The sequence below is a fragment of the Nematostella vectensis genome, chromosome 4 (genome assembly GCF_932526225.1).
Source record: "Nematostella vectensis chromosome 4, jaNemVect1.1, whole genome shotgun sequence".
Classification (NCBI taxonomy): Eukaryota; Metazoa; Cnidaria; class Anthozoa; order Actiniaria; family Edwardsiidae; genus Nematostella; species Nematostella vectensis.
In genome coordinates, this window is record NC_064037.1 from 11,412,002 (window position 1) to 11,434,348 (window position 22,347).

The window sequence follows — 22,347 nt, forward strand, 5'->3', positions numbered from 1 at the left end:
AAAAAGTGGGTGGAAGGGTCAACTAGTTTGAAAAAATTTAAATGGAAAATTACAAAAAAAGCTGCTCTTCATCGCGGCACGTTGTCACTGATTGCAGCAGCATCTGGCGAATTGCATTCCACGGAGAAAAGAACGACAAAATGTCCCGTATGTTGTCGTCGCCATTTTTTTTTAAATGGTCTATAGGCGAGCGCGAGAAACTAAAAATGTTCATTAAAAAAAAGATAGCAGGGTGGTTTTTAAACTTTACAAGATACCTTAACTAAGCGGCATTTATTTATTTATTTATTTATTTACTTATTTACTTATTTACTTATTTATTTATTTATTTATTTATTTATTTATTTATTTATTTATTTATTTATTTATTTATTTATTTATTTATTTATTTATTTATTTATTTATTTATTTATTTATTTATTTATTTATTTATTTATTTATTATGTCGTGAACTGATTTGACTACGCTCCGGCGGTTTGATAGGTTAGCAGGCTCTTAAATTATTCTCTCGGGGAAGTTTTACATTTGTTTCAAAAACACCTGCGTAGGTTTTTCTAGATTGCTTGGAATCCACAAATAGGCATACATGCAAAGCGTAATTTATTTAAATATTTATAACATATCGGAAAAGGAGAGGGACGACCTACCAAATTCATTTGCCTTCTTCTTTTGTTAATTGTTAAGATAAAAGTGAATCTGTGAGTGTCCTGTTGTGAGTCACTTAGTTTACTAAAAGGGACAAGCTGTGTTTGCCTCCAGTTGCTTCAGAGGGCCAATTGCACAGCTTTTTATTAAGAAAGTGTTGACGTTTTTTAAACATTAGTATATCGACTTGGAGCCTTACAAAAACAACCGCCCTGCTCGAGGTTCCTTTGAGATGATAATAATCTTCGAAAAAAAAAAAAAAACAGAATACGCACCAGCAGAAGTTATAGCTTTGGGCTGAGAAATGGGAGCGCGCAACTTAATATATTTCTATCTGAGACTACAGTTAAAGAGAGAGTTGCTAGACAACAAATCAACAAATTGAGGTGTTGATGACCTGTTTTAATACATTAAAATACGTCAAAGAGAAGCAAAAACCGATTAGAATTTCTTTTAACGAATCGTGAGAGGGAAGACCAAGGGTGAAAAAGGTAAGCATTTCTTTTAAAAAGACAGAATACTTATATCAGAAAGTAAACATATCGTCAATTTAGATTTTCCAAAAACAAAGGTGGAGCGAGAAAAATAAATTAAAACTCTAAGTGGTATATCAAATGCTTCTGAAAGGGGTATTACATATTACAATACTCGATGAGTGTAAGGTTATTAAAAACGGCGGATATACTTCGAGAACTATACAGACGCTCATCTCTACTTGCCATTCTTAAGAAATAGTCAAGAAGGAAGCGAGAATCCCTAGCTAGAATTGCTATGATCTAAGTAGATACAAATCGCATATAAAAACCTTTCACCGCCATAATATTTTCACATGTATGTGCAAACTGTCTGGAAGTTTGTCACTAGGAAGTGGCAAAAAAGCGGAAGTGTGAAAAATTGCAAAACAATATCAAGTTAACCTTGTCAATATTAATATAGTTCTTGCCTAAGTCAGTTAAGCCCGAGATTTATCATATTTTTGACAAAAGATAAAGATATACCGAAAAACATCAGAATAACCTTATATAAATAATTATTTTGAGGTGGGCTTTAAAACCTGAAAACGGCTCTTCAGACACGTAAGTCCGATTTATCCGTTTAGCGATTAACATATGTAGCAATGGGGTAACGCTAGGGAGTCAGTGATTCGTACTTTCCGTGTCCTTTCTTGTTAAGGATAGCCTAGACAAGAAGTGAAGAGACCGACCTACCGTCTAATTTTCAGTTGAGGCTGTGCCGTTCTTATTTCTGGAGCATTTTAAGGCTGAATATGTTCATAACAATGTTCTTAAATTTCAGTGTATATAAGATTTACTGAGGGGGGCATAATTATTCAAGAAAAAAAGTGTGTGTGTGTGAGGGGGGGGGGGGGGGGGGAGTTGAAGGGGTGCGTGTTCAATTTTTCTCAGGCTCATATAACGGCTTGACATCCGGCTTGTTTCTGTGACACCGCGATCTGTTAGCGACAACTGGAAATATAGGAACTAGCTCGTAGACTGGTTTTGTGGTTGGTTTTGGGGTTCGTTTCTTAAGGTCGGCTCCTAAAAGCTATTGGCTAGCACTCGGTTAAAAAATGTTAACCAGGCCCAACATTTTACTCTTTTTTTTGTTTCGCGGGTGCTTTCAATATTACCTAACTTCGCGTTCATAAAAGCCTTAAGGCACGAATAAATACGCCCCCGTCAAGCGGTCACAGCGCCAACCTTTTAGTTAAATCACTTCTAAAAGTGCCAAAAAATTTGATACTCGCTATATTTTATACGTTGTATTTACCGGTGGTCAAATATATTGTTAACGACTTTCCAATTTGTTATCAGAGGCGTTAAATCAATCATTTTATATGAAAGATTTTAAAATTGTTGAGCCGTTTTTTTTTATCCGTTTACCAGTCATGTTATGTAACTGCACGATACACTCAAGGGAGGCTTTTACAGCATTACCCGCCGCGAACTCAAAAATCAAGTGAGAAGTTATAATATGAGAAGAACTCAGAACTGGATTATTAGTTCTAAAAAAAGGCCTAAAATTATTAGTCCTAAAAAAGAACTGGATTATTAGGTCTTTTAGCTGAATTTACAAAGAAAAGAACGAAAACAGATTCCGTCCCTCCTATATTTTCACAGCCGGATAAAGTGAAACACCGATGTACCTAGTCAGCGGTATCCAAGCTTTCCAACAGTGCTTTGCGGTCCCAACTCAAATCTCAGATCGTTATTGCTAATGCTGACACAAGTTGATCTTACTTGTATTTTTAATAAAGAAATACAGCTATTTGCATGGGAGAGTGCTCTAGGCCATAATTAAGTCTCTTATGGGGCATAATTGAGTGCTGTTGTAGGGGCAAAGCGACGCTATTTTTGATAATTTCCTTATCATATCAGGAAAATAGAGCCAAAATTGTGGTTTTTGCCAAACGCGATCACTTCCATATAAGGAAACTAATATATTCCTTATTTGAAAAGTCTGCATGATTCTTGTAATTTTTAAGGTGAGCGTACCGCAGGGGCTTCGTAAACTTTATTACTGGTAACCAGAAGAACAAAACAGTTACTGTGACCATCTTTAGTTAGTTGAGAAGGTCTCTGAAGTTACCAGACCCCCCAAACGACAACGTTTTCTCCATATGAATTCTTTATATATTTGGGGGGGGGGGGGGACGTGACCCCGTGGCCCCACACTCTGATACGGCTATGCAAGGGAGAAACTGCGTTATTCAGTCTGTCAGCAGTTTCTACAAATTTATGTGCAGGTAAAGCGTTGTGTCATCCGCGTTCTGATTGAAAATACAGGGTCCCAATCGATCCTAATGGAATCCGAATTGTACGACGAAGTAAGCCTGATCTGGATGTATCAATTTATAATTATTATGAGAGACTTCAGTGAATCTAAAAAATCTATAATTTTTTTTCGCAACATCCGGCAACGTTCCAAGAGTCCTCTTCGTTGTATTGATCTGGGTCGGTACGGTTAGGAGCATGATTGGTTTTTTTTATCTGTGGATAACCTGCTATCCGGTTCGTGAGTCGACGGTGCAATGAAATGCTTACCTTGGCTTTCGCGCACGCAGAGAATTCCGAATGCTCGAACACAAAACATTTCCGAATTATTATAGTTTTGATTTAAAAATCGTATAGCATATCAAACATTCTCAACAAAAATGCCAAGTGTTTTGTACTGATTGGAGCAAAACTAAATAAACTAACTCATTGCTTTGTTTTATAGGTCAAAAGTTGACGTAGAAAAGGGAAGCAGATACATAAAAAAACATGATTCAATCATAATCAACATGTAGTGGAATAAACATAACTACAAACTACATAGGGAAGACAAAACAACCGGTGCTTCATATAGCAAAAGATTGCAACATCGAGAGACAGTACAACGGTTTATCCTGCAAAGGACTTTTTTTAAATTTAGAAGCCGATCGTCTATCATTGTTATATCTACCAATCGAACGTTTGATCTGTTCTAGCAATGAACTCTTCGATCGAGTGTTCTAGCTGGGCCAAGTCATTCGACCCCAAGCCCGTTACCGCCGTTTTCTGGAGCTACATTTTCTCGTGTATTCTAACTGTCCTAATGCTGACACCAGCGGTTTTTCTCAATTTCTTGGTCATTTTCGTAATTACCCGAACACGCTCTCTGTGCAAGCCATCGAACATGCTTTTGTGCAGTCTGGCGCTGGCGGATTTTGGTACTGGAATACTGGCTCAACCGCTTTATACCACTCACATCGTGACGGAAATAGAGGGTGACGTGACTTTATTTTGCGTGACAGGCGCCATTACGGCATTCGTGTCGTACACACTTGCGGGCGCAGGCCTTTTCACCTTGACAGCCATCAGCGTCGATCGTTGCCTAGCAATCTACAGGCCAATGAAATATCGTGCTTGTGTGACACCTAAAGCCGTGGTTCAGGCTTCGGTTTGCATGTGGATTGTTGCAGCTTTCGGCGCGTCAACGCGTCTCTTACTCAACGTTAAATACTTCATGTTCTCGCTCGGGGTCACGATGTTCGTTTCCCTGACAACGATCTTGGTTTGCAGCGTTCTAGCGTTCCGTTCTTTGAAGACACAAAAGGAACAGATCGCAGGGGAGATGCGACTTCACCAAGGCAAACAAATGGTACAACTGGCTTCATACCGGAAGTACCTCAAAACCATGCTTATACTACTAGGGTTCGTTCTTCTCTGCTATGTGCCTTTCGTGACTGTTACCATGATAACCGCAATGAATGGCATGGAAAGTAACGCAACGCGAGCTGCGTGGAACGTTGCCGATAGTATTGGTTACATGAACTCCACTATTAATCCAGTTGTCTATTGCTTGAGGATTCCGGAGATCAGGAGAGCGTGTCAGAAGGCGTTGCGTGACATGGGGGCGAGAAGGGGTGGGAATGTGGTAGTACCGGCAAAGAGCGTTACGGTCAGTCTGAGGCAGCGGTCACATGTCCTAGAGGCTATTCCTGAAGAAGGGAGTACAGCGAATCTCGAGCCTCCAGTCTGCTGACGTCAGACGCCGCATTGCAGACTCTTGCAAGTTAAAAGTAGTGGTATAAGATACTGTGTATCTTATGTTGCAGTGGTATAACATGAGTTTGACTTAAAGGAGGAGCGTCACGGTAACTCGCAAGACGGGAAGCCTGTGTACTATTTTTCAAAATAGCCAATCAGAGATGTCCATTATACGAGAGTATCGTGTAACAAAGATTGCAAGAGAATCGCGCTAGTTAATCGTACTGTTTGTTTTGACTCAAACCCCCTGAAAATTCTCTTATTTCTTGATAAAATAAGCGTCTTTATGTTTTCAGCGCTTGGAGAGGTCCCTGGAGGCCATATCGAAGACTCTAAGGCAATGTTGTGGTTCGTATTCGATGTTTATTCCGTTGTCAATTCCAGAGTTACGCTTCGGAGCTTTGCGTGGCTGAACAGATAAATTACCATTCCCTCTACTAACAAAATATTCTATTTGCCGGTTATTTTTCCAAGGTGATGACTGTGACTGTGACTAGGAATAAGCAGAGACCACCAGTAGCAAAAATATCCGAGATAAAGAGGAGACAAGAGAGAGATAGAAAAAGCAATACTCGAACGGAGAGAATGACATATATATATACGTCAAGTTGTGTTCACATATGCAATAAATAAACTTTGCACTAAAAGTCTTATGATATTATTCTTGTCAGCATTGAATATCCGATTACCCTTCTAATAAAGATACTGAGTACTCGCTTCGATCCAAATTTATGCCTGATTTGACTTCCAAAAGTGATCGCTGGACCTCCGCTCGCTTGCTAAACCTGACGAACGACCCCAAATTTCATCTCACTGATTTTTTAATCAGAAAACGATAATCTTTGAAAATATAACGCTAGCTAATAAGAAAAAACATTGTTCGTAACAGAAACTTGGGTTTAGCTTTCGGATGGGCAGTAAAACAAAGAGAATTTTGAAGATTTATCAACGGAATTTTTCCCCCTTCTCAAAGATCGATCCGGGCTATCCGTTTCGGAAGGCTTGAGAAGGCATGACGCTTCTCCTTTAAAGAGGCAGTGACACGAGTTTTCCGTGGGCCACGGTTTATTCAAGAATCCTTTGTCAGTGAAACAGCCAAAGCAATTACAGACTCACCATAGCGAAGTCGACCGACTCGACCGTGGGTTCTAGGCGTTCATCTCGCACGGCCACAGACCGAGAGAGCTCTCTGACGAGAGGAAGGTGATGTGGGGAGGGGCCATCACATACGGGGTAGCCGATAATTACAGAAAATACCTAAGAATGCTTTTACCGTTGGAGACGAACATTCAAGAATGTATCGTCCCGCTTACATGTTATCGGAAAGAATCTCAATCCAAATGAAGTTGTGGTAGATATTGCATTTTGAGTTTTTTAGGCACAGAACGGGCTCACGCGGGATAGCGGCAACTGGCTTTTGTCTCACTGCGGCTAGAAAGAATGGCTATTAAATAAATCCCTTGCAATCAGACAAATAATTATGAGCTACGACCCGAGTTGAACCCTAACTTTATTTAAAACTTGTTGTTTGACTTTTTACTGGAACAGATTTCTAAATGCTTATTTTCAACATTTGGTTTATTAATTTGCGGCATAGATTTTTGTTCTTGCACAAGCCTCCTATTTCTCTAATTTTGATAATTTAGCCAAAACACTACAATTCTTAAAAAGTATTTATTATAACTAAAGCACCATGTTATAACTAAAGCATTATGTCCGATGTCCGGTCACTTTATACCATAGCTTTTAAGGGCAAGATCAGCAATATACTCCCCGGACTTAATAGGAGGGTACTTGTCCGAACCATCCAAACACTTAATCAGTGCTTTTTTGTCCGGTATGCAGAAAAATACGACCGACTTACGCGCTACTTTACGCTGGGGCTCTTCAGGGACATGAACACGATGAAACTGAAGGAAAAACCAAAAAAATATTTAGTAGTACGAGGCAAACACAGCCCTGTAGGCTGGATTTGGGGTGTTTTTAGGCTCCCTATTTAAAGTTAAAATATATATTGCAGTCAATAAAGTCGCGTTTTCACTGAGCCGCGAAGGATACGCTCAAACTGCACACTTTGGTTTCAGTCGTCAATAACTTTTTTGGGAGTCTTTTATGATATACTCATTTAAACATAAAAGGCGGCGTGGGAGAGAGGGGGGCGGGTACCCCCCAAAGCCTTATGGGGCCTGACACACCTATTGTCTCAGGTTGTGACCAGCGTTTGTCTAAGGTCTGTAATGTAAATACGTTTGACTTGAGTCTGTCTAAGTTGTGTCATGTGAATAGCGTTTGACTTGAGTATGTCTAAGTTCTGTCATGTGACTAACGTGTGACTCGAGTCTGTCTAATGTCTGTTATGTGGCTAATGATTGATTTGAGTCTGTCAAGGTCTGCCATATGACTTGCGTTTGACTTGAGTCTGTCTAAGTCCTGTCATGTGACTTACGTGTGACTTGAGTCTGTCTAAGGCCTGTAATTCGACTAATGTTTGTCTTGAGTCTGTCTAAATTCTGTTATGTGATAAATGTTTGACTTGAGTCTTTCTAAGTTCTGTCATGTGACCAATGTTTGACTTGAGCCTGTCTGAGGTTTGACATGTGACTTACGTTTGACTTGAGCCTGTATAAGGTCTATCGTGACTTACGTTTGACTTGAGCTTGTCTGAGGTCTGTCATGTGACAGGGGAACCCGACCCCCTCTCTCCCACGCCGCCTTTTACGTTTAAATGAGTATATCATAAAAGACTCCCAAAAAAGTTATTGACGACTGAAACCAAAGTGTGCAGTTTGAGCGTATCCTTCGCGGCTCAGTAAAAACGCGACTTTATTGACTGCAATATATATTTTGACTTTAAATAGGGAGCCTAAAGGTCTATGGTGACTTACGTTTGACTTGAGCCTGTCTGAGGTCTATGGTGACTTACGTTTGACTTGAGCCTGTCTGAGGTCTGTCATGTGACTTACGTTTGACTTGAGCCTGTCTGAGGTCTGTCATGTGACTTACGTTTGACTTGAGTCTGTCTGAGGTCCATCGTTGCATCAGGTCGCCAATGTTCACAATAATGGTTCCCTTGATGGGTGTGGCTTGTACATAACTCCCATCCCGCGTTTGGACCTTAACAAATCAATAGGCGATTTGTACTAACTGGCCACGTGACTTTTTGAGTGACAAATTCAAGCAAAATGACGCAAAACGTGCGTCACGTCAGAGAACGACAAAAAAAATAAAATCTTTCAATGAAAAGTGGAGAGGGGGTTTGCGGTTTTGCGGCATTGGCATTATTTTATACGATATTGCGGTAAAAGAGCAGAAAACATGCAGTATTTCAAAACACTGCGAGATGCGAGTTTTAATTATCAAACGGAGGTTTTACGTTAAAAAAATAAAACATTCCGGTGTTTTGGTGTTAATTAGTCCTGCGGTGCGCTGGATTTGCCTGTTGTAGATACATGATGACCTAGCAGAAAATGTTGGGGTGTCGCGCATGATCTTCAAAACCTCGTCCTTCTGTGTGGTATGCGACATTTCCGATTTTTTTCTGCGATATCGCGGTATTTTCGAATTTTATTTGCGATCCCTCCCTTATTTAAATATGCCCTTTTTGACAAAGAAAATTTCTGCGCTAAATGAGCGCACGAGTTTTCTACCCAAAAATTCACGTGATCTGTTAGTGCAAGGGGCTTTTTCAATCAAATATTCATAGTTTGCATCAGGTAACAACTATGCATCAGGTAAGTCAACAAGTACTGTAACTAAGAAACTATCAATCAAATTACTTAATAAAGTACCAGACTCCCTGACCCTGCTTTTGTACTTTGATGCAAACAATAATAGATGAGAAGCTGATCTTGTCAGGCCTTAAAAAAATGTAACAAAAGTTTTCTAAAAGCTAGGAATGGTGCTTTATGCAGAGTTTTACCTCAAGTCCTCCTATGTCATCTTGTATGAGAAGTGTTATAGCACCAAAGTCTGTGTGGGCACCACATCGCATCTGACTTGGCTTGATTATTGTTTCTTGGTCAAGGGCAGGGTAATAGTTGAGGCGTATTACCGTTCCTCCTTCTAGCTCACCCATGTGCTCGAAGAACTCACTAAAAATTCTTTGATCCTGTTAGTGAAGAGTGACGAGGTAATAGAGCTTGGTACGGCAGGAAAGCAATCTCTCAGTCTCATGCTACAAGTATTGCATGAGCTTATGTCCCCATCTATGAACATGATATAACGGGGTGGGGGGGGGGGGGGGTGGGGAAGCGGGGCACTATACATCATAAAATGCCGAAAAATACAGAGAATGTAGAGAGGACCTAATTGATAATTATCCAGGGACCCCCTGGGTCCTTCATGTGCTGTCATATTTTTCTCATTATATTACAACAGTGCCTCATGCGAAAATCTCGGAAATACCTTTTTTTAAATATGGCTTCCACAGATGTATCTGACTATTACAGCACTCTGATGCAAAATACATTTCCCTTAGGGAGAGGTCATTTATTACGGGGGCGGCTGGCAAATATGTAGGGGGGGCTTAATTTTTTGGGCACCGATTAAGGGGGGGTCACATTTTTTGGGCACTAAATTTGAGTCTGGTTTTAATTAAAGTTAACAAATACTAAACCTTGGTAAGAAAAAGGCTGTCAAACTTTAGGTGTCTTAGTTGAGTCTAATGGTCAACTCTTATTTTCCCTCTTATTTAACTCCACTATCTATATTTTGTTTATTATCAAAATAGCATTCTAACAAGCTTTGACCTTGTGAAGAATATATCGAGGATGTAACAGTATTCCAAAGAATTCGATGCCATACTGTAGTTTTCACATACTGAAACTGATTATTCAGAAGAATGTGTTGAAATTAAACTCCACAAATATACCTCCTGAGATGCATTACATATTGGTGCACCCAACCTTTGGCCTTTTTTTTAGAAACTTTGGATCCACCCATACAGGCTACTAAAAAATAAATGCAATGGAGGCAAATCCTAAATTACTGAAAGTTTCTTATTACAAACCACCAAACCATGTTCATTGATCTATGTTGGGGGCAGAGAGAAATAAATATACAAATAAACAAGAAGTCAATGGGGAGCGAAGAAAAGGGAGAAATGTGACTCTATTTGAAAAAAAAATGTTACTCTATTCTAAAACATGTATAACAATAATGCAATAATAACTTGACTGAGCACTTTCCTAGTATTTTTCCCTTTCCCTATTACCTTTAGGATTGATATAAAACTGTTTTCTTTACAAATTTATTTAATGAAAAAGCAGAAGTTTGTTGTTATCTTTATATAATTTAAGTACTTTGATCTAATAAAAACCTCTTCCCTTTATAGAACTTGTATCAAAGCTACATTCTGACCAGCTTTGCCCTTGTAAAGAAACAAATAATGAATGAAACAGCATTCCAAAGATATAATGATACAGTTATACATTTCAGGTGCCATATGGAAGTTTTGTCTATCACATACTGCCAATACTCCATCACCAAGGATATTACAGTCATGCATTAAATATTGGTGCACCCACCCTTTAGCATGGTGGCCTGCTGTTTGATAGAAACCCTGGATCTACACATGCTAATGCTACTCGAAAATTAAATGCAATGGAGAAGAACAAATTTACTTGGGAAGCAAATTCTAAAAAAAATCCTTGATATTACTGAAAGTAGTGCTAAATGAAGTACTTTGATCTAATAAAAACCTCTTCCCTTTATAGAACTTGTATCAAAGCTACATTCTGACCAGCTTTGCCCTTGCAAAGAAACAAATAATGAATGAAACAGCATTCAAGTCGCATAGCTTACCATATTTCTACACCTATGGAGCTCCGCGCGGGGCCTTCGGCCGCGCTGGCTCCACTATAAAAATTGAAGGTGGTTGTGGTGGTGGTAGTGTTTGGGGGGGGGGGGGGGGTTGCAAATGTTTGGGCCTCTGGCTATGAGGGGGGTCACGATGTTTGGCTTGGATTTGAGGGGGTTCATATTTTTTTTTAGCCCAGGGTTTTGCAAAACTAACTGACCCCCCTAGTAATCAATGAACGCTCCTTTAGTAACTACTTCAGCAAATCCCATAATCAGCACTTTCTGATCCCTGAATCTATAGCTTCATACGTACCATACCAAGCCCAATGGCCATAACAGACAGCACTTGTCTGCTAAGTGCTTCCAAGCTTGAGAACAACGACTGAAAGACAGGCTTTAATTGCGGGGCGTGCTCATCTGGCCATGCCTGGGACATTGTTAAGATATCATGAGGCATTATCATGAACTTTTCCATACATCTTTAATTAAGCCCTCCCCTTATGTTGATACATTTTTACTTACAAGCTCCATTTACCAGTATATGATGTGCGACAAATGATTGTCAACATGTCCACACACAAAATAATCTTTTCCTCACCCCATGTAGATGAACAACATCATATGACTCCCTCAAGTCACCAGGTACCTTGGGGTCATCCCTGCAAAACATGTGTCGGATGATTACCCCATCACGTCATGGGCAACATATTGGCAAGATTGACTATTAGCGTACGGTCAATGCAAAATTTCTGCAAGTTCAGAGTTTTGAAATCTAAGATTGAGATGTTCTTGTCTTTTTTTTAGTGTTTGGAATCTTACAAAAGATTAACCCTTTTTAAAATGTCTAATTTTCAGTGTCCATTATTACAAGTTTGCAAGTTTTTGTGCCTCCATCCTGTCCCATCCATTCAGAGCCATCACGTCAGTCTTGGAATACTTCGCCTTGGTGCCCTGGTCCAAGGTAAAGAATTCATCCATGACATTTAAAGCAGTATCAATCTGAAAACCAATGTCAATAAATCAATTTTATCTTTCTTTTTGCAATACATCTGATCAACTTGTACACTTTTTCATATCAGATATGTGAAATTACAGGAGAAAAGAGAAAAATGCAGGATGGGGTCCAGAGTAGCAATTCACTGACCATGGATCGATTAAATAAATTCAGCATTTTAGCTCTGTTAATGGGTCACTAGATCCAACTAGAACCTTTTTTTGTCCAAATACATAACTTAACCAACAAAGGGGTCTACTGGAGCCAAGGTCATCTTGACACATGAGAAGGGTGGGTTGGGACCCCTTGGGCCCCATTCTCAAGACACACCCCTGGCACAGCAAAGAACAAGTGATTCCTCCAAAAGGTGCTGGACTTTGTGTTGGATTTGGGTTAAAAAGGAGAACAGGCTTGTAGCTACTGGAACTTTAGAAGCTGGAGCGTGAACAGGATTTAAGCTGAACAAAGACAGGGAAAGATGGGAACAGATCACAAAAGCTGCTATGCAAACAGGATTTGACAACTTCACCCCATACCTCCCCTCCCTCATCATACACCCCATACCTCCCCTCCCCTCCCTAAATACATACAGTATTTTCAGAATGACAAGTTCAAATAAATTATTTGTTTCCATGGCTGCAAGGAAACAGAAGTTGCAAGAAGTTAGGGGTGGTGTAGTGTATTAGCACACTTTACTTAAGTATCATATAACAGAGATGGCGTTATTGATAATGATTATTTGTAATACCATATAAGGTCATGGCGTATGCCATAAGTTGTAAATACTGTGATTCTTTTATCAGTCTCTATCAGTCTATATTCGCAAACCAAAGCGTGCGGTTGTGTTAACTGACTCCAATGAATATATAGCGAAAGACACTAGAGGTGGCATTACTGTAATCATAGTGAGAAACAGGTGCCGTATTTTAAATCAAGTTTTGGTATAACCTTAGCGCGCACACCTTGTCTCGTCTTTCTTTTCCCCCAACCCTTTGAGCTTGTGACGCAGGCTATCCATCTAGTATGAGCGTATCAGTCATAGCAGAGGAAGAGTATTTTTTGCTGATTCAGTCAAACAAAACAAAACAAAAAGACCTGCCTCGCTTTACCTGGTTCTGTGGAATACCGTGGTTCTTCAGGTACACAAATCCAACCGTACTTAACCCGTGGTATATATTTGTCGCTAATTCTTGTATCTCGTCACTTCCACCATCAAGTGTTGACTGGTGTACCACGTGTAAAGCGCCGACATCTACAACAGGGATCCCACAAATACTCTCCATACTACGCAATTAGGTTTCAACTCGTCGTTTCTCAAGCGAAGGGGTGTGAAGGAGGTTTGTTTTCGTGACTCGAATCAACAAACTTTTCATGCATGACGAATCGCTCGAGATCACCACAGGAACCCCACAAATATGTTCACCATATGACTTACTACGTGTTGTTAAACACCGTATTAGTAACTCTATCCTTTTGTCTACTTTCTCCGTTTTATTTTCCACTATCTTTTGCCAATGCACGAGACAAAATGTGCAAATTCGATTAATGAAGTGTTTGTGGATGGGGGTGCTTCCCATGTCAACTTGAAAGTGATGCTCCTCGTATTTTTAGGGGTCAAAATCAGTAATTTTTTATGGGGTATCCGAGAAGAAAAAAGGTTTTCCTCTTAGAAATGGTATTTTTAAGGCTCGTGAGGTATTGTTTAGGGTAGCAATTTTTGGTCGTGCAAGTATTTTTTAGGGGTATTTTTAGAATTTTCCGATGAGCATCCCTATCACTTATCCCCCTATCCCTATGACAACCCCCCCCCCCCCCCCCCCCACCCCCCGGAGGTGTTTGTTGAACTAGTTTTAAATCAACAAATCTAACAGAACAGATGAAAGCTTGCTACAGTGGATGTGTTCGCATGTCAGGTTCTACCCAGGTGTCATCGTCACATGCCAGGCTCTAAATACTTATTAGAATGTACAAAATAAAAATATACAGTATTATCACAATTTTTCTCATTTATCAAAATGTGTCCACCAAATAGAAAATTCACACAAAGTGGCAAGCCACTTAAATCCTGTCTTTACAACCCTGTACATCATAAGGAAGTGTCCATTTAATACTTGCCCAAAATATTTTTAAGGAAAGGGTATAAAATTTGTTTGTTTTTTCTACAGAAACCCAGTATGATCCCAGGACCCAAGACCCCTACGTCCCAAGTCTCCTGGCTGATCCCAAATCCAACTCTGACTTACTTAGCTGTCTTGGGATAAATTCAATTTCATGCCCTTTAGGTATTCAATTAGCGCTCCACTTACTTGGGGCAAAAGAAACCCTCACCCTCTCTGCCTCATGCGCATGATAAGACGAAGCTAGAGCTTGTATCAACCAAGAAAGAGTAAGACTGAATAATCAACAGGAGAAAAATAGTACTGAGAGTATTGTTGCCCTGAGCAATGGCTGTATGCCATTCAGCATCACTTAAATATTCTGAGAAACAACTTTTTTGAAACTTATTCAAACACTGAACAGTGCACGTGGCTTGGCCAGTTGTGCGTACATACTTATGGAATTTATAAGAATTCAGAATGTTACTATTACTATTATTGCACCTAAAATGTATCACAAAGCTGGGATACCAATGTAGGAAACCATAAAATATTTAATCCCACAAACAATATAAGTGGGACATGAGAGAAAATCAATCAATGGATCTGCTCTGCTGAAATGTTAGAGACTGAATATTTAAAGACATTTCTAAGTCTATTCATAAATTACATTACCAGCAACCAAGAGATAAAAAAAAGTGATCCAAGAGGGATAGAAAATAATAAAAACAAACAGATTGACAGAGAAAGAGAAAGACAGACAGACAGTTATGTCAGGCTAAACAGAGTGTGCACGCCCACGTCTTTATGTCACTAGTGCGCACTAGGCATTAGAAAAAGAAAGATAATTAGACAGAAAGTAAAGCAGAGACAGAGACAGAAAGAAAGATGGACAGTCAGACATGAAAAATAGGGGGCCAGACAGACATAAAGATTTAAATAGGAGAAAAATAAACCGTCCTTTTAGGCAAAGACATGTGCACCAGTGCCCTGTTACTTTCTTTTACGCTGTTTCTTGTTACCTATCTAAAAGCAAAATTCTGTACCCCATACTGAACTAAGCATAGGTATCATCATCTTGCTGTAGTGAAAGAGTTCCTTGCTCCCTTCTGCCGATTGAAATAACCCCTTTGCTTCACATGACCACCTCCAGGGTGTTTTCTCCCATGAAAGTCTGTGGTATCATTGTAATATATCACTTGACCTGGACCTGAAATTAGATATCAAAGTTTGGTACTGTATAAGAAAATGCAATTCAATCATTAACTCATAATATTTAATAATAATAATAATAATAATAATAATAATAATAATAATAATAATAATAATAATAATAATAATAATAGTAATAGTAATATAATAGTAATAGTAATAGTAATAGTAATAGTAATAGTAATAATAATAATAATAATAATAATAATAATAATAATAATAATAATAATAATAATAATAATAATAATAATAATAATAATAATAATAATAATAATCTTTACAGCTCACCTTTCTTGATCTGCTCCTGAACCTCCATCCATCCTTGGAGGGAAACAAAATTGGTTAAAAATACATTCCATCCTTAGAACATACAGCTGGAAAAATAATAGACTTAAGATACATTCTATCCTAAGATCATAGGAAAAATTGTAGGTTAATGATGCATTCCATCCTTAAAACATAGGGAAAAATAGGCTTAAGGTACATAATAATAGGTTAATGATGCATTCCATCTTATGAAAAATTAACAATTTGACGGTATAATTTTATTACCACTATTTTTAATAACAAAATAATACTTTTCTTCACATTTCTTTATTATTAGTGTATCAAGACTAACTCCCTTATTAATTATATGATATACATTAAATTTGGAAACCAGGTGCACATTAGCATAAACTTTATTTACAAGAATATTCAAATAAACAATTTATGAGAGAAGCCATAATGAGGATTTGAAAAGTAGAGCTTACTGCTTATGAGCATGTTTATGAGTAGGATGTCTGTATTACTAACCTTTAGTGAGAAAGTCTACGCACTCTTTGTGATTAAAGTGATCCTTAACTAGGACAGGTGACTGAATACCAGAGTCGCATGAGCTGACGCTATTGGCGTCCACACCACTGTCACTGCTGTATTGTAAATCTTCTGGGAATGAGTTAAAATAATCAATATTATACTGATAAGCGTAATGAGCTTTGGAAAGTCTTGTAGGCCTCAGGGAACATAACAATGCCATGGCAGCGCCAGGAATATAGGATTGCTCTACTTTCCCATAAATCAGCCATGAAAATAACCACAGTCAGTCATTTTGATAAAATTAAATAGCTGAATAAAAAGGTGTCACGAATGAAAAAGAATGCAAAACCCTAACCATTTAAAAAAAAAAAATTAAAAACGTTGTCAAACTTGTTATTGAAAAAAGGTAATGAAAGACAACTTTTTTTTTATTGAACAGCATCAATTTGTAGTCAGTCTAAGTGTGAAGATGTGGACGTAATATATGCTGTAGAGACAATATGGGCTAAAAAAATAAATGTCAAGGAAACTACTCAACATAAAACTCCATCTCTGTGTTAATTTATTTCCATTATATGTATCTTCAGCATTATCACCCTATTTAAAGGACTAAGTATAGACCGAAGTGAAATTGTCATTACCTTTAGTCTTGCTGCTCTTGGCTTTGAGGAGAGCATCCCGATAAGAGAATGCTGCACTGTCTTGCAAAGTCAGCACTGTGGGTCTGTCTTTGACGTCATTATTACCACTCTCTGGTGCACCACTGCATGGCAGCTGTGTATTGTTTAGACATCCATTATGATTACTTCCAATGCCATCCTTCATGTCTTGCTTATAGTTCATTGAAGGTGTCTCTGTGTGTTGATTTTGCCCCTTGTGGCCAAACTTGTTATCATTTCTATTCATCCCCCTTCTGTTTCTCCTAGTATTGTCACTTAGCTTGCACTCCTTGTGAGATTTAACAGGATCTGTCTTCTTTTTAGATCTCCTAGGCTGTTCCCAGCCTTCATCCTCAAGACTCTGCAACTCTTCTCCAGTGCATGTTAACATACATTCAGATTTTTCCAATAATGGTTTGTTCACCCCTACAGTGCTAAACTCATCAACTTTCACAGAAACACTAAGCTCCTTAATATCAGTACCTTTTTGGCTAATTGACATGTTTTTTAGCGATGTAGATGGGGGTGAAGTGTGTTCATTGTCTATACTTTGAAGAGTTGCTTCAGAGAGTAAACCAAGAGCAGAATTAATAAGTTGATCAGCAGAAAGAGGGAAACCAAATGGAGGCCCATCCAGCATAGTGGAATCTGAAAGAAAAACAGAGTATTTGTGTTTAACTTTAATCATTGCAAAGGATGGTAAAGGCAATAATGGACAACTAACACATGCAAGAACATGGTTAGATTTGTGAAAAGGTAGTTCATGGGTATGTGTACAGTATATGTTGTATGGGTACAATGGGGCTACTGTATGGAATGAATGTTTTTGGGGGCAGGGGTAGCAGAATTACAAAAAAATTATAAAGCCATAAAAATATAATTCCAAAAGAAAAATCTGGGAACACACAAAAAAGAAACATACAGAACACAGAAGTACTCAAAATAAAATGCAAACCATACCATGTATCCTTTCCTTTAAATTTGTAATTGTAGGGGCAGAGAGGAAAGATATTAGCAGGTGCTACTAGCTGGTGCTTATATTAGGTGGAATTTTTTTAAATACTACTTTTAGTCTACCTGACCTAGTTTATGAATTGTGGAATTCAAGAAGAGTTTTGTCCAGCATACTATTGTAAACATAAAAACAGTCAAAATACACTCTAAGTAGTATGGCTCTTTTTTTTTTCTAGGGCTATTCCTGCTTCTACTTATATAAAGGTTACAAATTGATAAATGACCAGTTGATGTGTGTCTCACCCGCTATAGTACAAGCCGGCTCACTCCAAGAACTTTTCAACATTTCATCACTTTCTAAGTAATTTTTATTGTCTTCTTTTAAATTTCCTTCTTTTTCTCCAGATGAAATGTCTGCTACAAGCCTCTGGTTCATTGCTACAGTTCTTGATCCATTTGAGTCCAATAGCTTGAATTTCATTTCTGTATCATTAACCGGAACTACAACCAACTCCTCCGGAGTGGCCGCATTGACATTACCATCAGTGGTTTGTGTTTTCTTTTTAGATTTCTTTTTCTTTTTAGATTTGCATGAAGTTTGTTGGTCATTTGTTAAACCTTCCACACATGCCTGCTGAGTCTGATTCAATACATTACCCCCAGGCTCAGAAGAAACTATAGGTTGGTTGCTGTTTAGACCCTCAAATTTAAGCTGTAACTGGGCATGGCTGGCACTATCACCAGCTGTAAACTTTCTTCCTTTACTCCTATACAGGTCAAACTTGGGAAGTGCAGCCAACTGTCTTGCCATCTCCTTAATATGATTAATCTAGAAGAAAAAAATGGTCAAAATTATACTGGGCAGTCTCATTCCATTTATACTGGAACCTCGTGTTTCATAAATGGCCCTGTTAGACAGAAAGAATGTTATTTGCATGAATCATGTGAGCCTAAGGAACCCTGATATGTTTAAGGTAATTCCCTTGAATTGCACTGTGCACATCTTCTGCACATAGTACGCTGTGTGTGTGTGCGCCACAGTTGTACAAGAAAACACAGCAAAAGGCGCATGTTTTTTTACTTAACATCGCTTTGCAAGAAAAACAAAGTCGGTTACCCCCATCTTTTATTTGCTCAAATAGTTAAATATATACAGAAAAATGATATACTGAAAGAAAAAAAGTTGGGTTGTCGAAGTTTTGTTATTTCTCTTAAAAGCCGTAAAAATGGCGCTTTTTACCTTATGAATAGTGGCAAAAACAATGTCTCTTAGTGCGATCTCTTAAAATGTGATTTGTTTTGAACATTAGCCACTACAAGTTATTGTTAAGGAGATGGGATTTTGGCAGCTTGACAAACAGAACTTAATTTTAGACTATAGGCTCTTTTTTTGAAAACTAAAATTTTATATTTTAGACTATAGGCTCTCTTTTTGGAAAACTAAAAGTTGGGATTTTTCCTCGCGCGATCAGTGAAAACGTGTCAACTCTACGCCCCTCTGTTGAGAAAACGGGGTCAGTACCCCCATTTTTTAATTACATTTTTTGAAAGCCCTTAACTTCAATATTGTTAATGCCAAGTTTAAAAAAATTCTGGGTTGTAGAGCTATTTCAAGGGAATTACCTTAACAAGATGTTTCATGAAGCTTTTGAAATAGGGGTTAATAAGCCCGTACCCAGGGGGGGGTGCAGGGGGAATGGCCAAAGGTCCACTTTCGGTTCTCAATAGATGTGCTATTATTTGTAGACAAAATTATTAAGCATCAGCTAGATCTCTCTGGTATGTAGCCAAATCTGACAATGTCAACGTCCAGTGGGGATACTGCAAAGGCATGGTCAGATTTCTTCAAAGAAATCCCCCCCCTCCCCCCGGATATATAAGGCCCACTTTTTTTGGATTTCGCACCCTCCCCAAGAAAAATCCTGGGTACGGGCCTGGATTAAACATATTATTGGAAGGTAGAGAACTGAGAATGAAATACTGCCCCTGCAGGCTATCAGCCTTAGTAAGCAAGAATTGGGAGAAAAGATTCCTAAACCCCAAATAGGATTCTAATCACATTATAGGACTGAAAAAAAAAAAAAAACAAGATTAAAAAAGGCACATAATTGTCATTTCAATTATAAGCAAAAATAAGAACAGGGTGCCAGTATTTGATTTAATCCAAAGCCAAAAGGTTTATATAAATGCTATAGAGCTGCTTGATTAATAGCTTAAAAGAGTGTTTTCTCCCTCTGATGTCATTACCTGACAGATGTCAAGGGTTTAGTTGTTGGATATCCTTATCCTCTACCTCCAGAGCAAACAGACACTACTAAACTCAAAATTGAAACTTGAACCTGACCTTCAAATATGTAAGCCATTGAACATTCGATGGCTAATAAACATCCCTGACCATAATATTTACAATTTCAAAGATTCTTTACACATAGTGGGTACTTGAGTTAGATTTAGTTGTTAATAAATTAAAGCTGAAGTAGAAATGAAACAAAACACCAAGGAAGTACTATATTATTTAAGTGGAAAAAAAATCTGTGGTCAATTATATTTTGTATAATTATATTTTGTATTGTACATACATTGTCTAGATGTCTGTACCATAAACAAAAGATCTCTAAAATAATAGCCCAAAGGGGCATTCACATATATATCACATAATGGCTCTCCATTACAAACCCATTTGTTGAAATTCTAAAAGGATAATGGGTCACCCATTAGTATACGATTTAGCTTATGCATAAGATTTTTGAAAAATATAGTTTAAAATAAAACGGCCTTTGACATTTTGCCTCAGTACATAATTTCTTGTATTTTAATAGATTAGTATGTAAAAACTACATGCAACAGTGTCACTCATTTAGGGAGGTATATGCACTGAAAACACTAAAAGCTGAGGCTAAATGCACGTGTGCCATATCCAATAGCTGTCATGTGCTGTGACAAACATATTCAAACAATTATCTTTGCTCAAACAAAACTGCACGCGTTTTTTTCACAATATCATCACTAATTAATGCACACAATAAAAACTACATCGACTGTGTACTGTATCAGATCGATTTAAACCAGGAAATACTGTTCGGATATAAGAGAGATAATGAAATTTTTGAAATAGCAATAACTTCAGGCTTTCCTCGTGTATATTAAGTAACTTACTTTTTTTTTACAATTTTCATGGAAGGAAAAAGAGCCATAAGCTTACCACAAAACGCATCAGTAGGGTCGTTATGATGTAATCAAATGATTTGTGTTACTGCGTAAGTTCCGATCTGTCCCGTTGCCTTGTAGAGGACGTATGAATTACGAGCCAGAAATTAATAAACGGAATTCGAATGCGAGCGTGCAAAACTGAACGACTATTTTACCAAGTCGTCAATGCACTCTGACCTCGACCACGCTGGACGTTAAAATTACTAAAACGTCTTAAACGATTACAAACTTACCTGCACAAGCAATGTCAGGAATTAAACTAGCTGTTGATAAATGCTTGACTTGTTTCCTTATTTTTTATTATTTCCGACAGAAAATAACCGTGAGATGTACACGGTATCGACAACGACGTGTACTGGTAAAGAATTGCATAATATCTGAGGTCACATGTCCCTGTTGCATATTAACTACCCACCTGACGAACAACAAAACCAAGCTGGTCAAATGTCAAACACAAGAAGCGGTAATTCGCTTGAAATTATGTGAAAACGCGAACAACCAACGCAAAAGTCTAAAAATTTCGCGACAAGAAGCCGAAATGTTTGCTTGACAACCGTTCGTTTTCGCTTACCCGCTCCGTAGAAACACTCTTAGGGATGCTGTCATAAAGTTCGAGGAATTGTTCAACGTCATCTGCAACCAATGAGTCGGCTAGTTCGATGGTTATGGATAATTCAGCTGAGTCAAGCCCATTCAGTAGAAGAAACTCGTTTTGCATCTCTGCCATTTTGTCAACTCCATCGCAGTCTTTGTCCATGGAGCCTTCGTAAAATTGTCAGCGGTGTCATATATAGGCAGATCCCTCATGTTTGATACGAAACTGCTCATCAGTTAGCTCCATATGGTTATTTCATCAAGTCATTAGAAAAGGCTGAGCCTTATAAATTCTAAGAAGAGTATTTTTCGACGAATTTCGGCTCCTTTACTATTTCTTTATAGCGGGACCCCCAACGTTGCCCGAAAAATTTTCCCGTGTCCGCTAAGGGGTTCCTTTGCGAGCCGTGTCTTATACGCCCTTTTTCCTCTAGGTAGAGCCCCTTCTTTATGGTTGGTTCTCACTAGGACGCAAGCGCAAGCGCAAACGGAAGCGCAACACAAGTGAGAATCAGTCAAACACAAGTGCAAGAAAATCAATGCCCTTATGTTCTAGTGAGAATCGGAAAACTACTTGCGTTCCGCTTGCGCTTACGTCTAAGTGGGAACCAACCTTTAGGCGTGCCCGACGAACCATACCATCTTGGTTTCTATGTTATCCATGAGCTCACTTAGCCTCTGCAGCTTCAAACTTTACAAAAAAAAATCGCTAGTTGAGTACCAGAGGGAGTACAAAAAAAAAAAAAAAAAAAAAAAAAATTCGCAGAGAATCTGAAATAATTGATCACGGCGCGCAAATCCTAAACCCCTGAAATACGTACGCCTATTCCTAGACTTGCCTCAAGTCGCCCTCTTTGATCGTTTCCTAAAAAGAG

At 38.4% G+C, this 22,347-nt stretch overlaps 3 protein-coding genes across 10 annotated transcripts; 1 reads left to right on the forward strand and 2 right to left on the reverse strand.

Moving 5' to 3' along the window:
* The first annotated feature begins 567 nt into the window (after nt 1–567).
* Nucleotides 568–5,803, forward strand: LOC5516547 (beta-4C adrenergic receptor). Of its 4 annotated transcripts, XM_032386443.2 has the most exons (4): nt 569–1,136; nt 3,865–4,767; nt 5,453–5,504; nt 5,631–5,803. In XM_032386443.2, exons 2-4 carry the CDS (start codon nt 4,117–4,119, stop codon nt 5,651–5,653), a joined length of 726 nt encoding a protein of 241 aa, XP_032242334.1. In that variant the 5' UTR covers nt 569–1,136; nt 3,865–4,116; the 3' UTR covers nt 5,654–5,803. The 4 variants fall into 4 exon arrangements, 3 of the variants coding, with proteins under 3 accessions (XP_048583168.1, XP_032242334.1, XP_032242333.1); XR_004297194.2 differs by having other exon boundaries at nt 568–1,136; nt 3,865–5,504; XM_048727211.1 differs by having other exon boundaries at nt 568–1,136; nt 3,865–4,820; nt 5,453–5,803.
* An 845-nt stretch (nt 5,804–6,648) lies between these two features.
* Nucleotides 6,649–13,739, reverse strand: LOC116620739 (proline hydroxylase buaE). The gene is made up of 7 exons (XM_032386444.2): nt 13,059–13,739; nt 11,824–11,954; nt 11,554–11,614; nt 11,269–11,382; nt 9,076–9,264; nt 8,160–8,270; nt 6,649–7,066 (listed from the first exon to the last, which is right to left on the reverse strand). Exons 1-7 carry the CDS (start codon nt 13,230–13,232, stop codon nt 6,884–6,886), a joined length of 963 nt encoding a protein of 320 aa, XP_032242335.2. The 5' UTR covers nt 13,233–13,739; the 3' UTR covers nt 6,649–6,883.
* A 198-nt stretch (nt 13,740–13,937) lies between these two features.
* On the reverse strand, nt 13,938–21,661 carry LOC5516548. Of its 5 annotated transcripts, none has more exons than XM_032386439.2 (6): nt 21,450–21,661; nt 17,972–18,497; nt 16,697–17,362; nt 16,053–16,181; nt 15,546–15,578; nt 13,938–15,255 (listed from the first exon to the last, which is right to left on the reverse strand). In XM_032386439.2, the coding sequence occupies exons 1-6, from the start codon at nt 21,633–21,635 to the stop codon at nt 15,119–15,121; spliced, it is 1,677 nt and encodes a 558-aa protein (XP_032242330.2). In that variant the 5' UTR covers nt 21,636–21,661; the 3' UTR covers nt 13,938–15,118. The 5 variants fall into 5 exon arrangements, with proteins under 5 accessions (XP_032242330.2, XP_032242329.2, XP_032242332.2 ...); XM_032386438.2 differs by having other exon boundaries at nt 16,053–16,184; XM_032386441.2 differs by lacking the exon at nt 21,450–21,661 and adding an exon at nt 21,112–21,268 and having other exon boundaries at nt 16,053–16,184.
* Nucleotides 21,662–22,347: the final 686 nt, after the last annotated feature.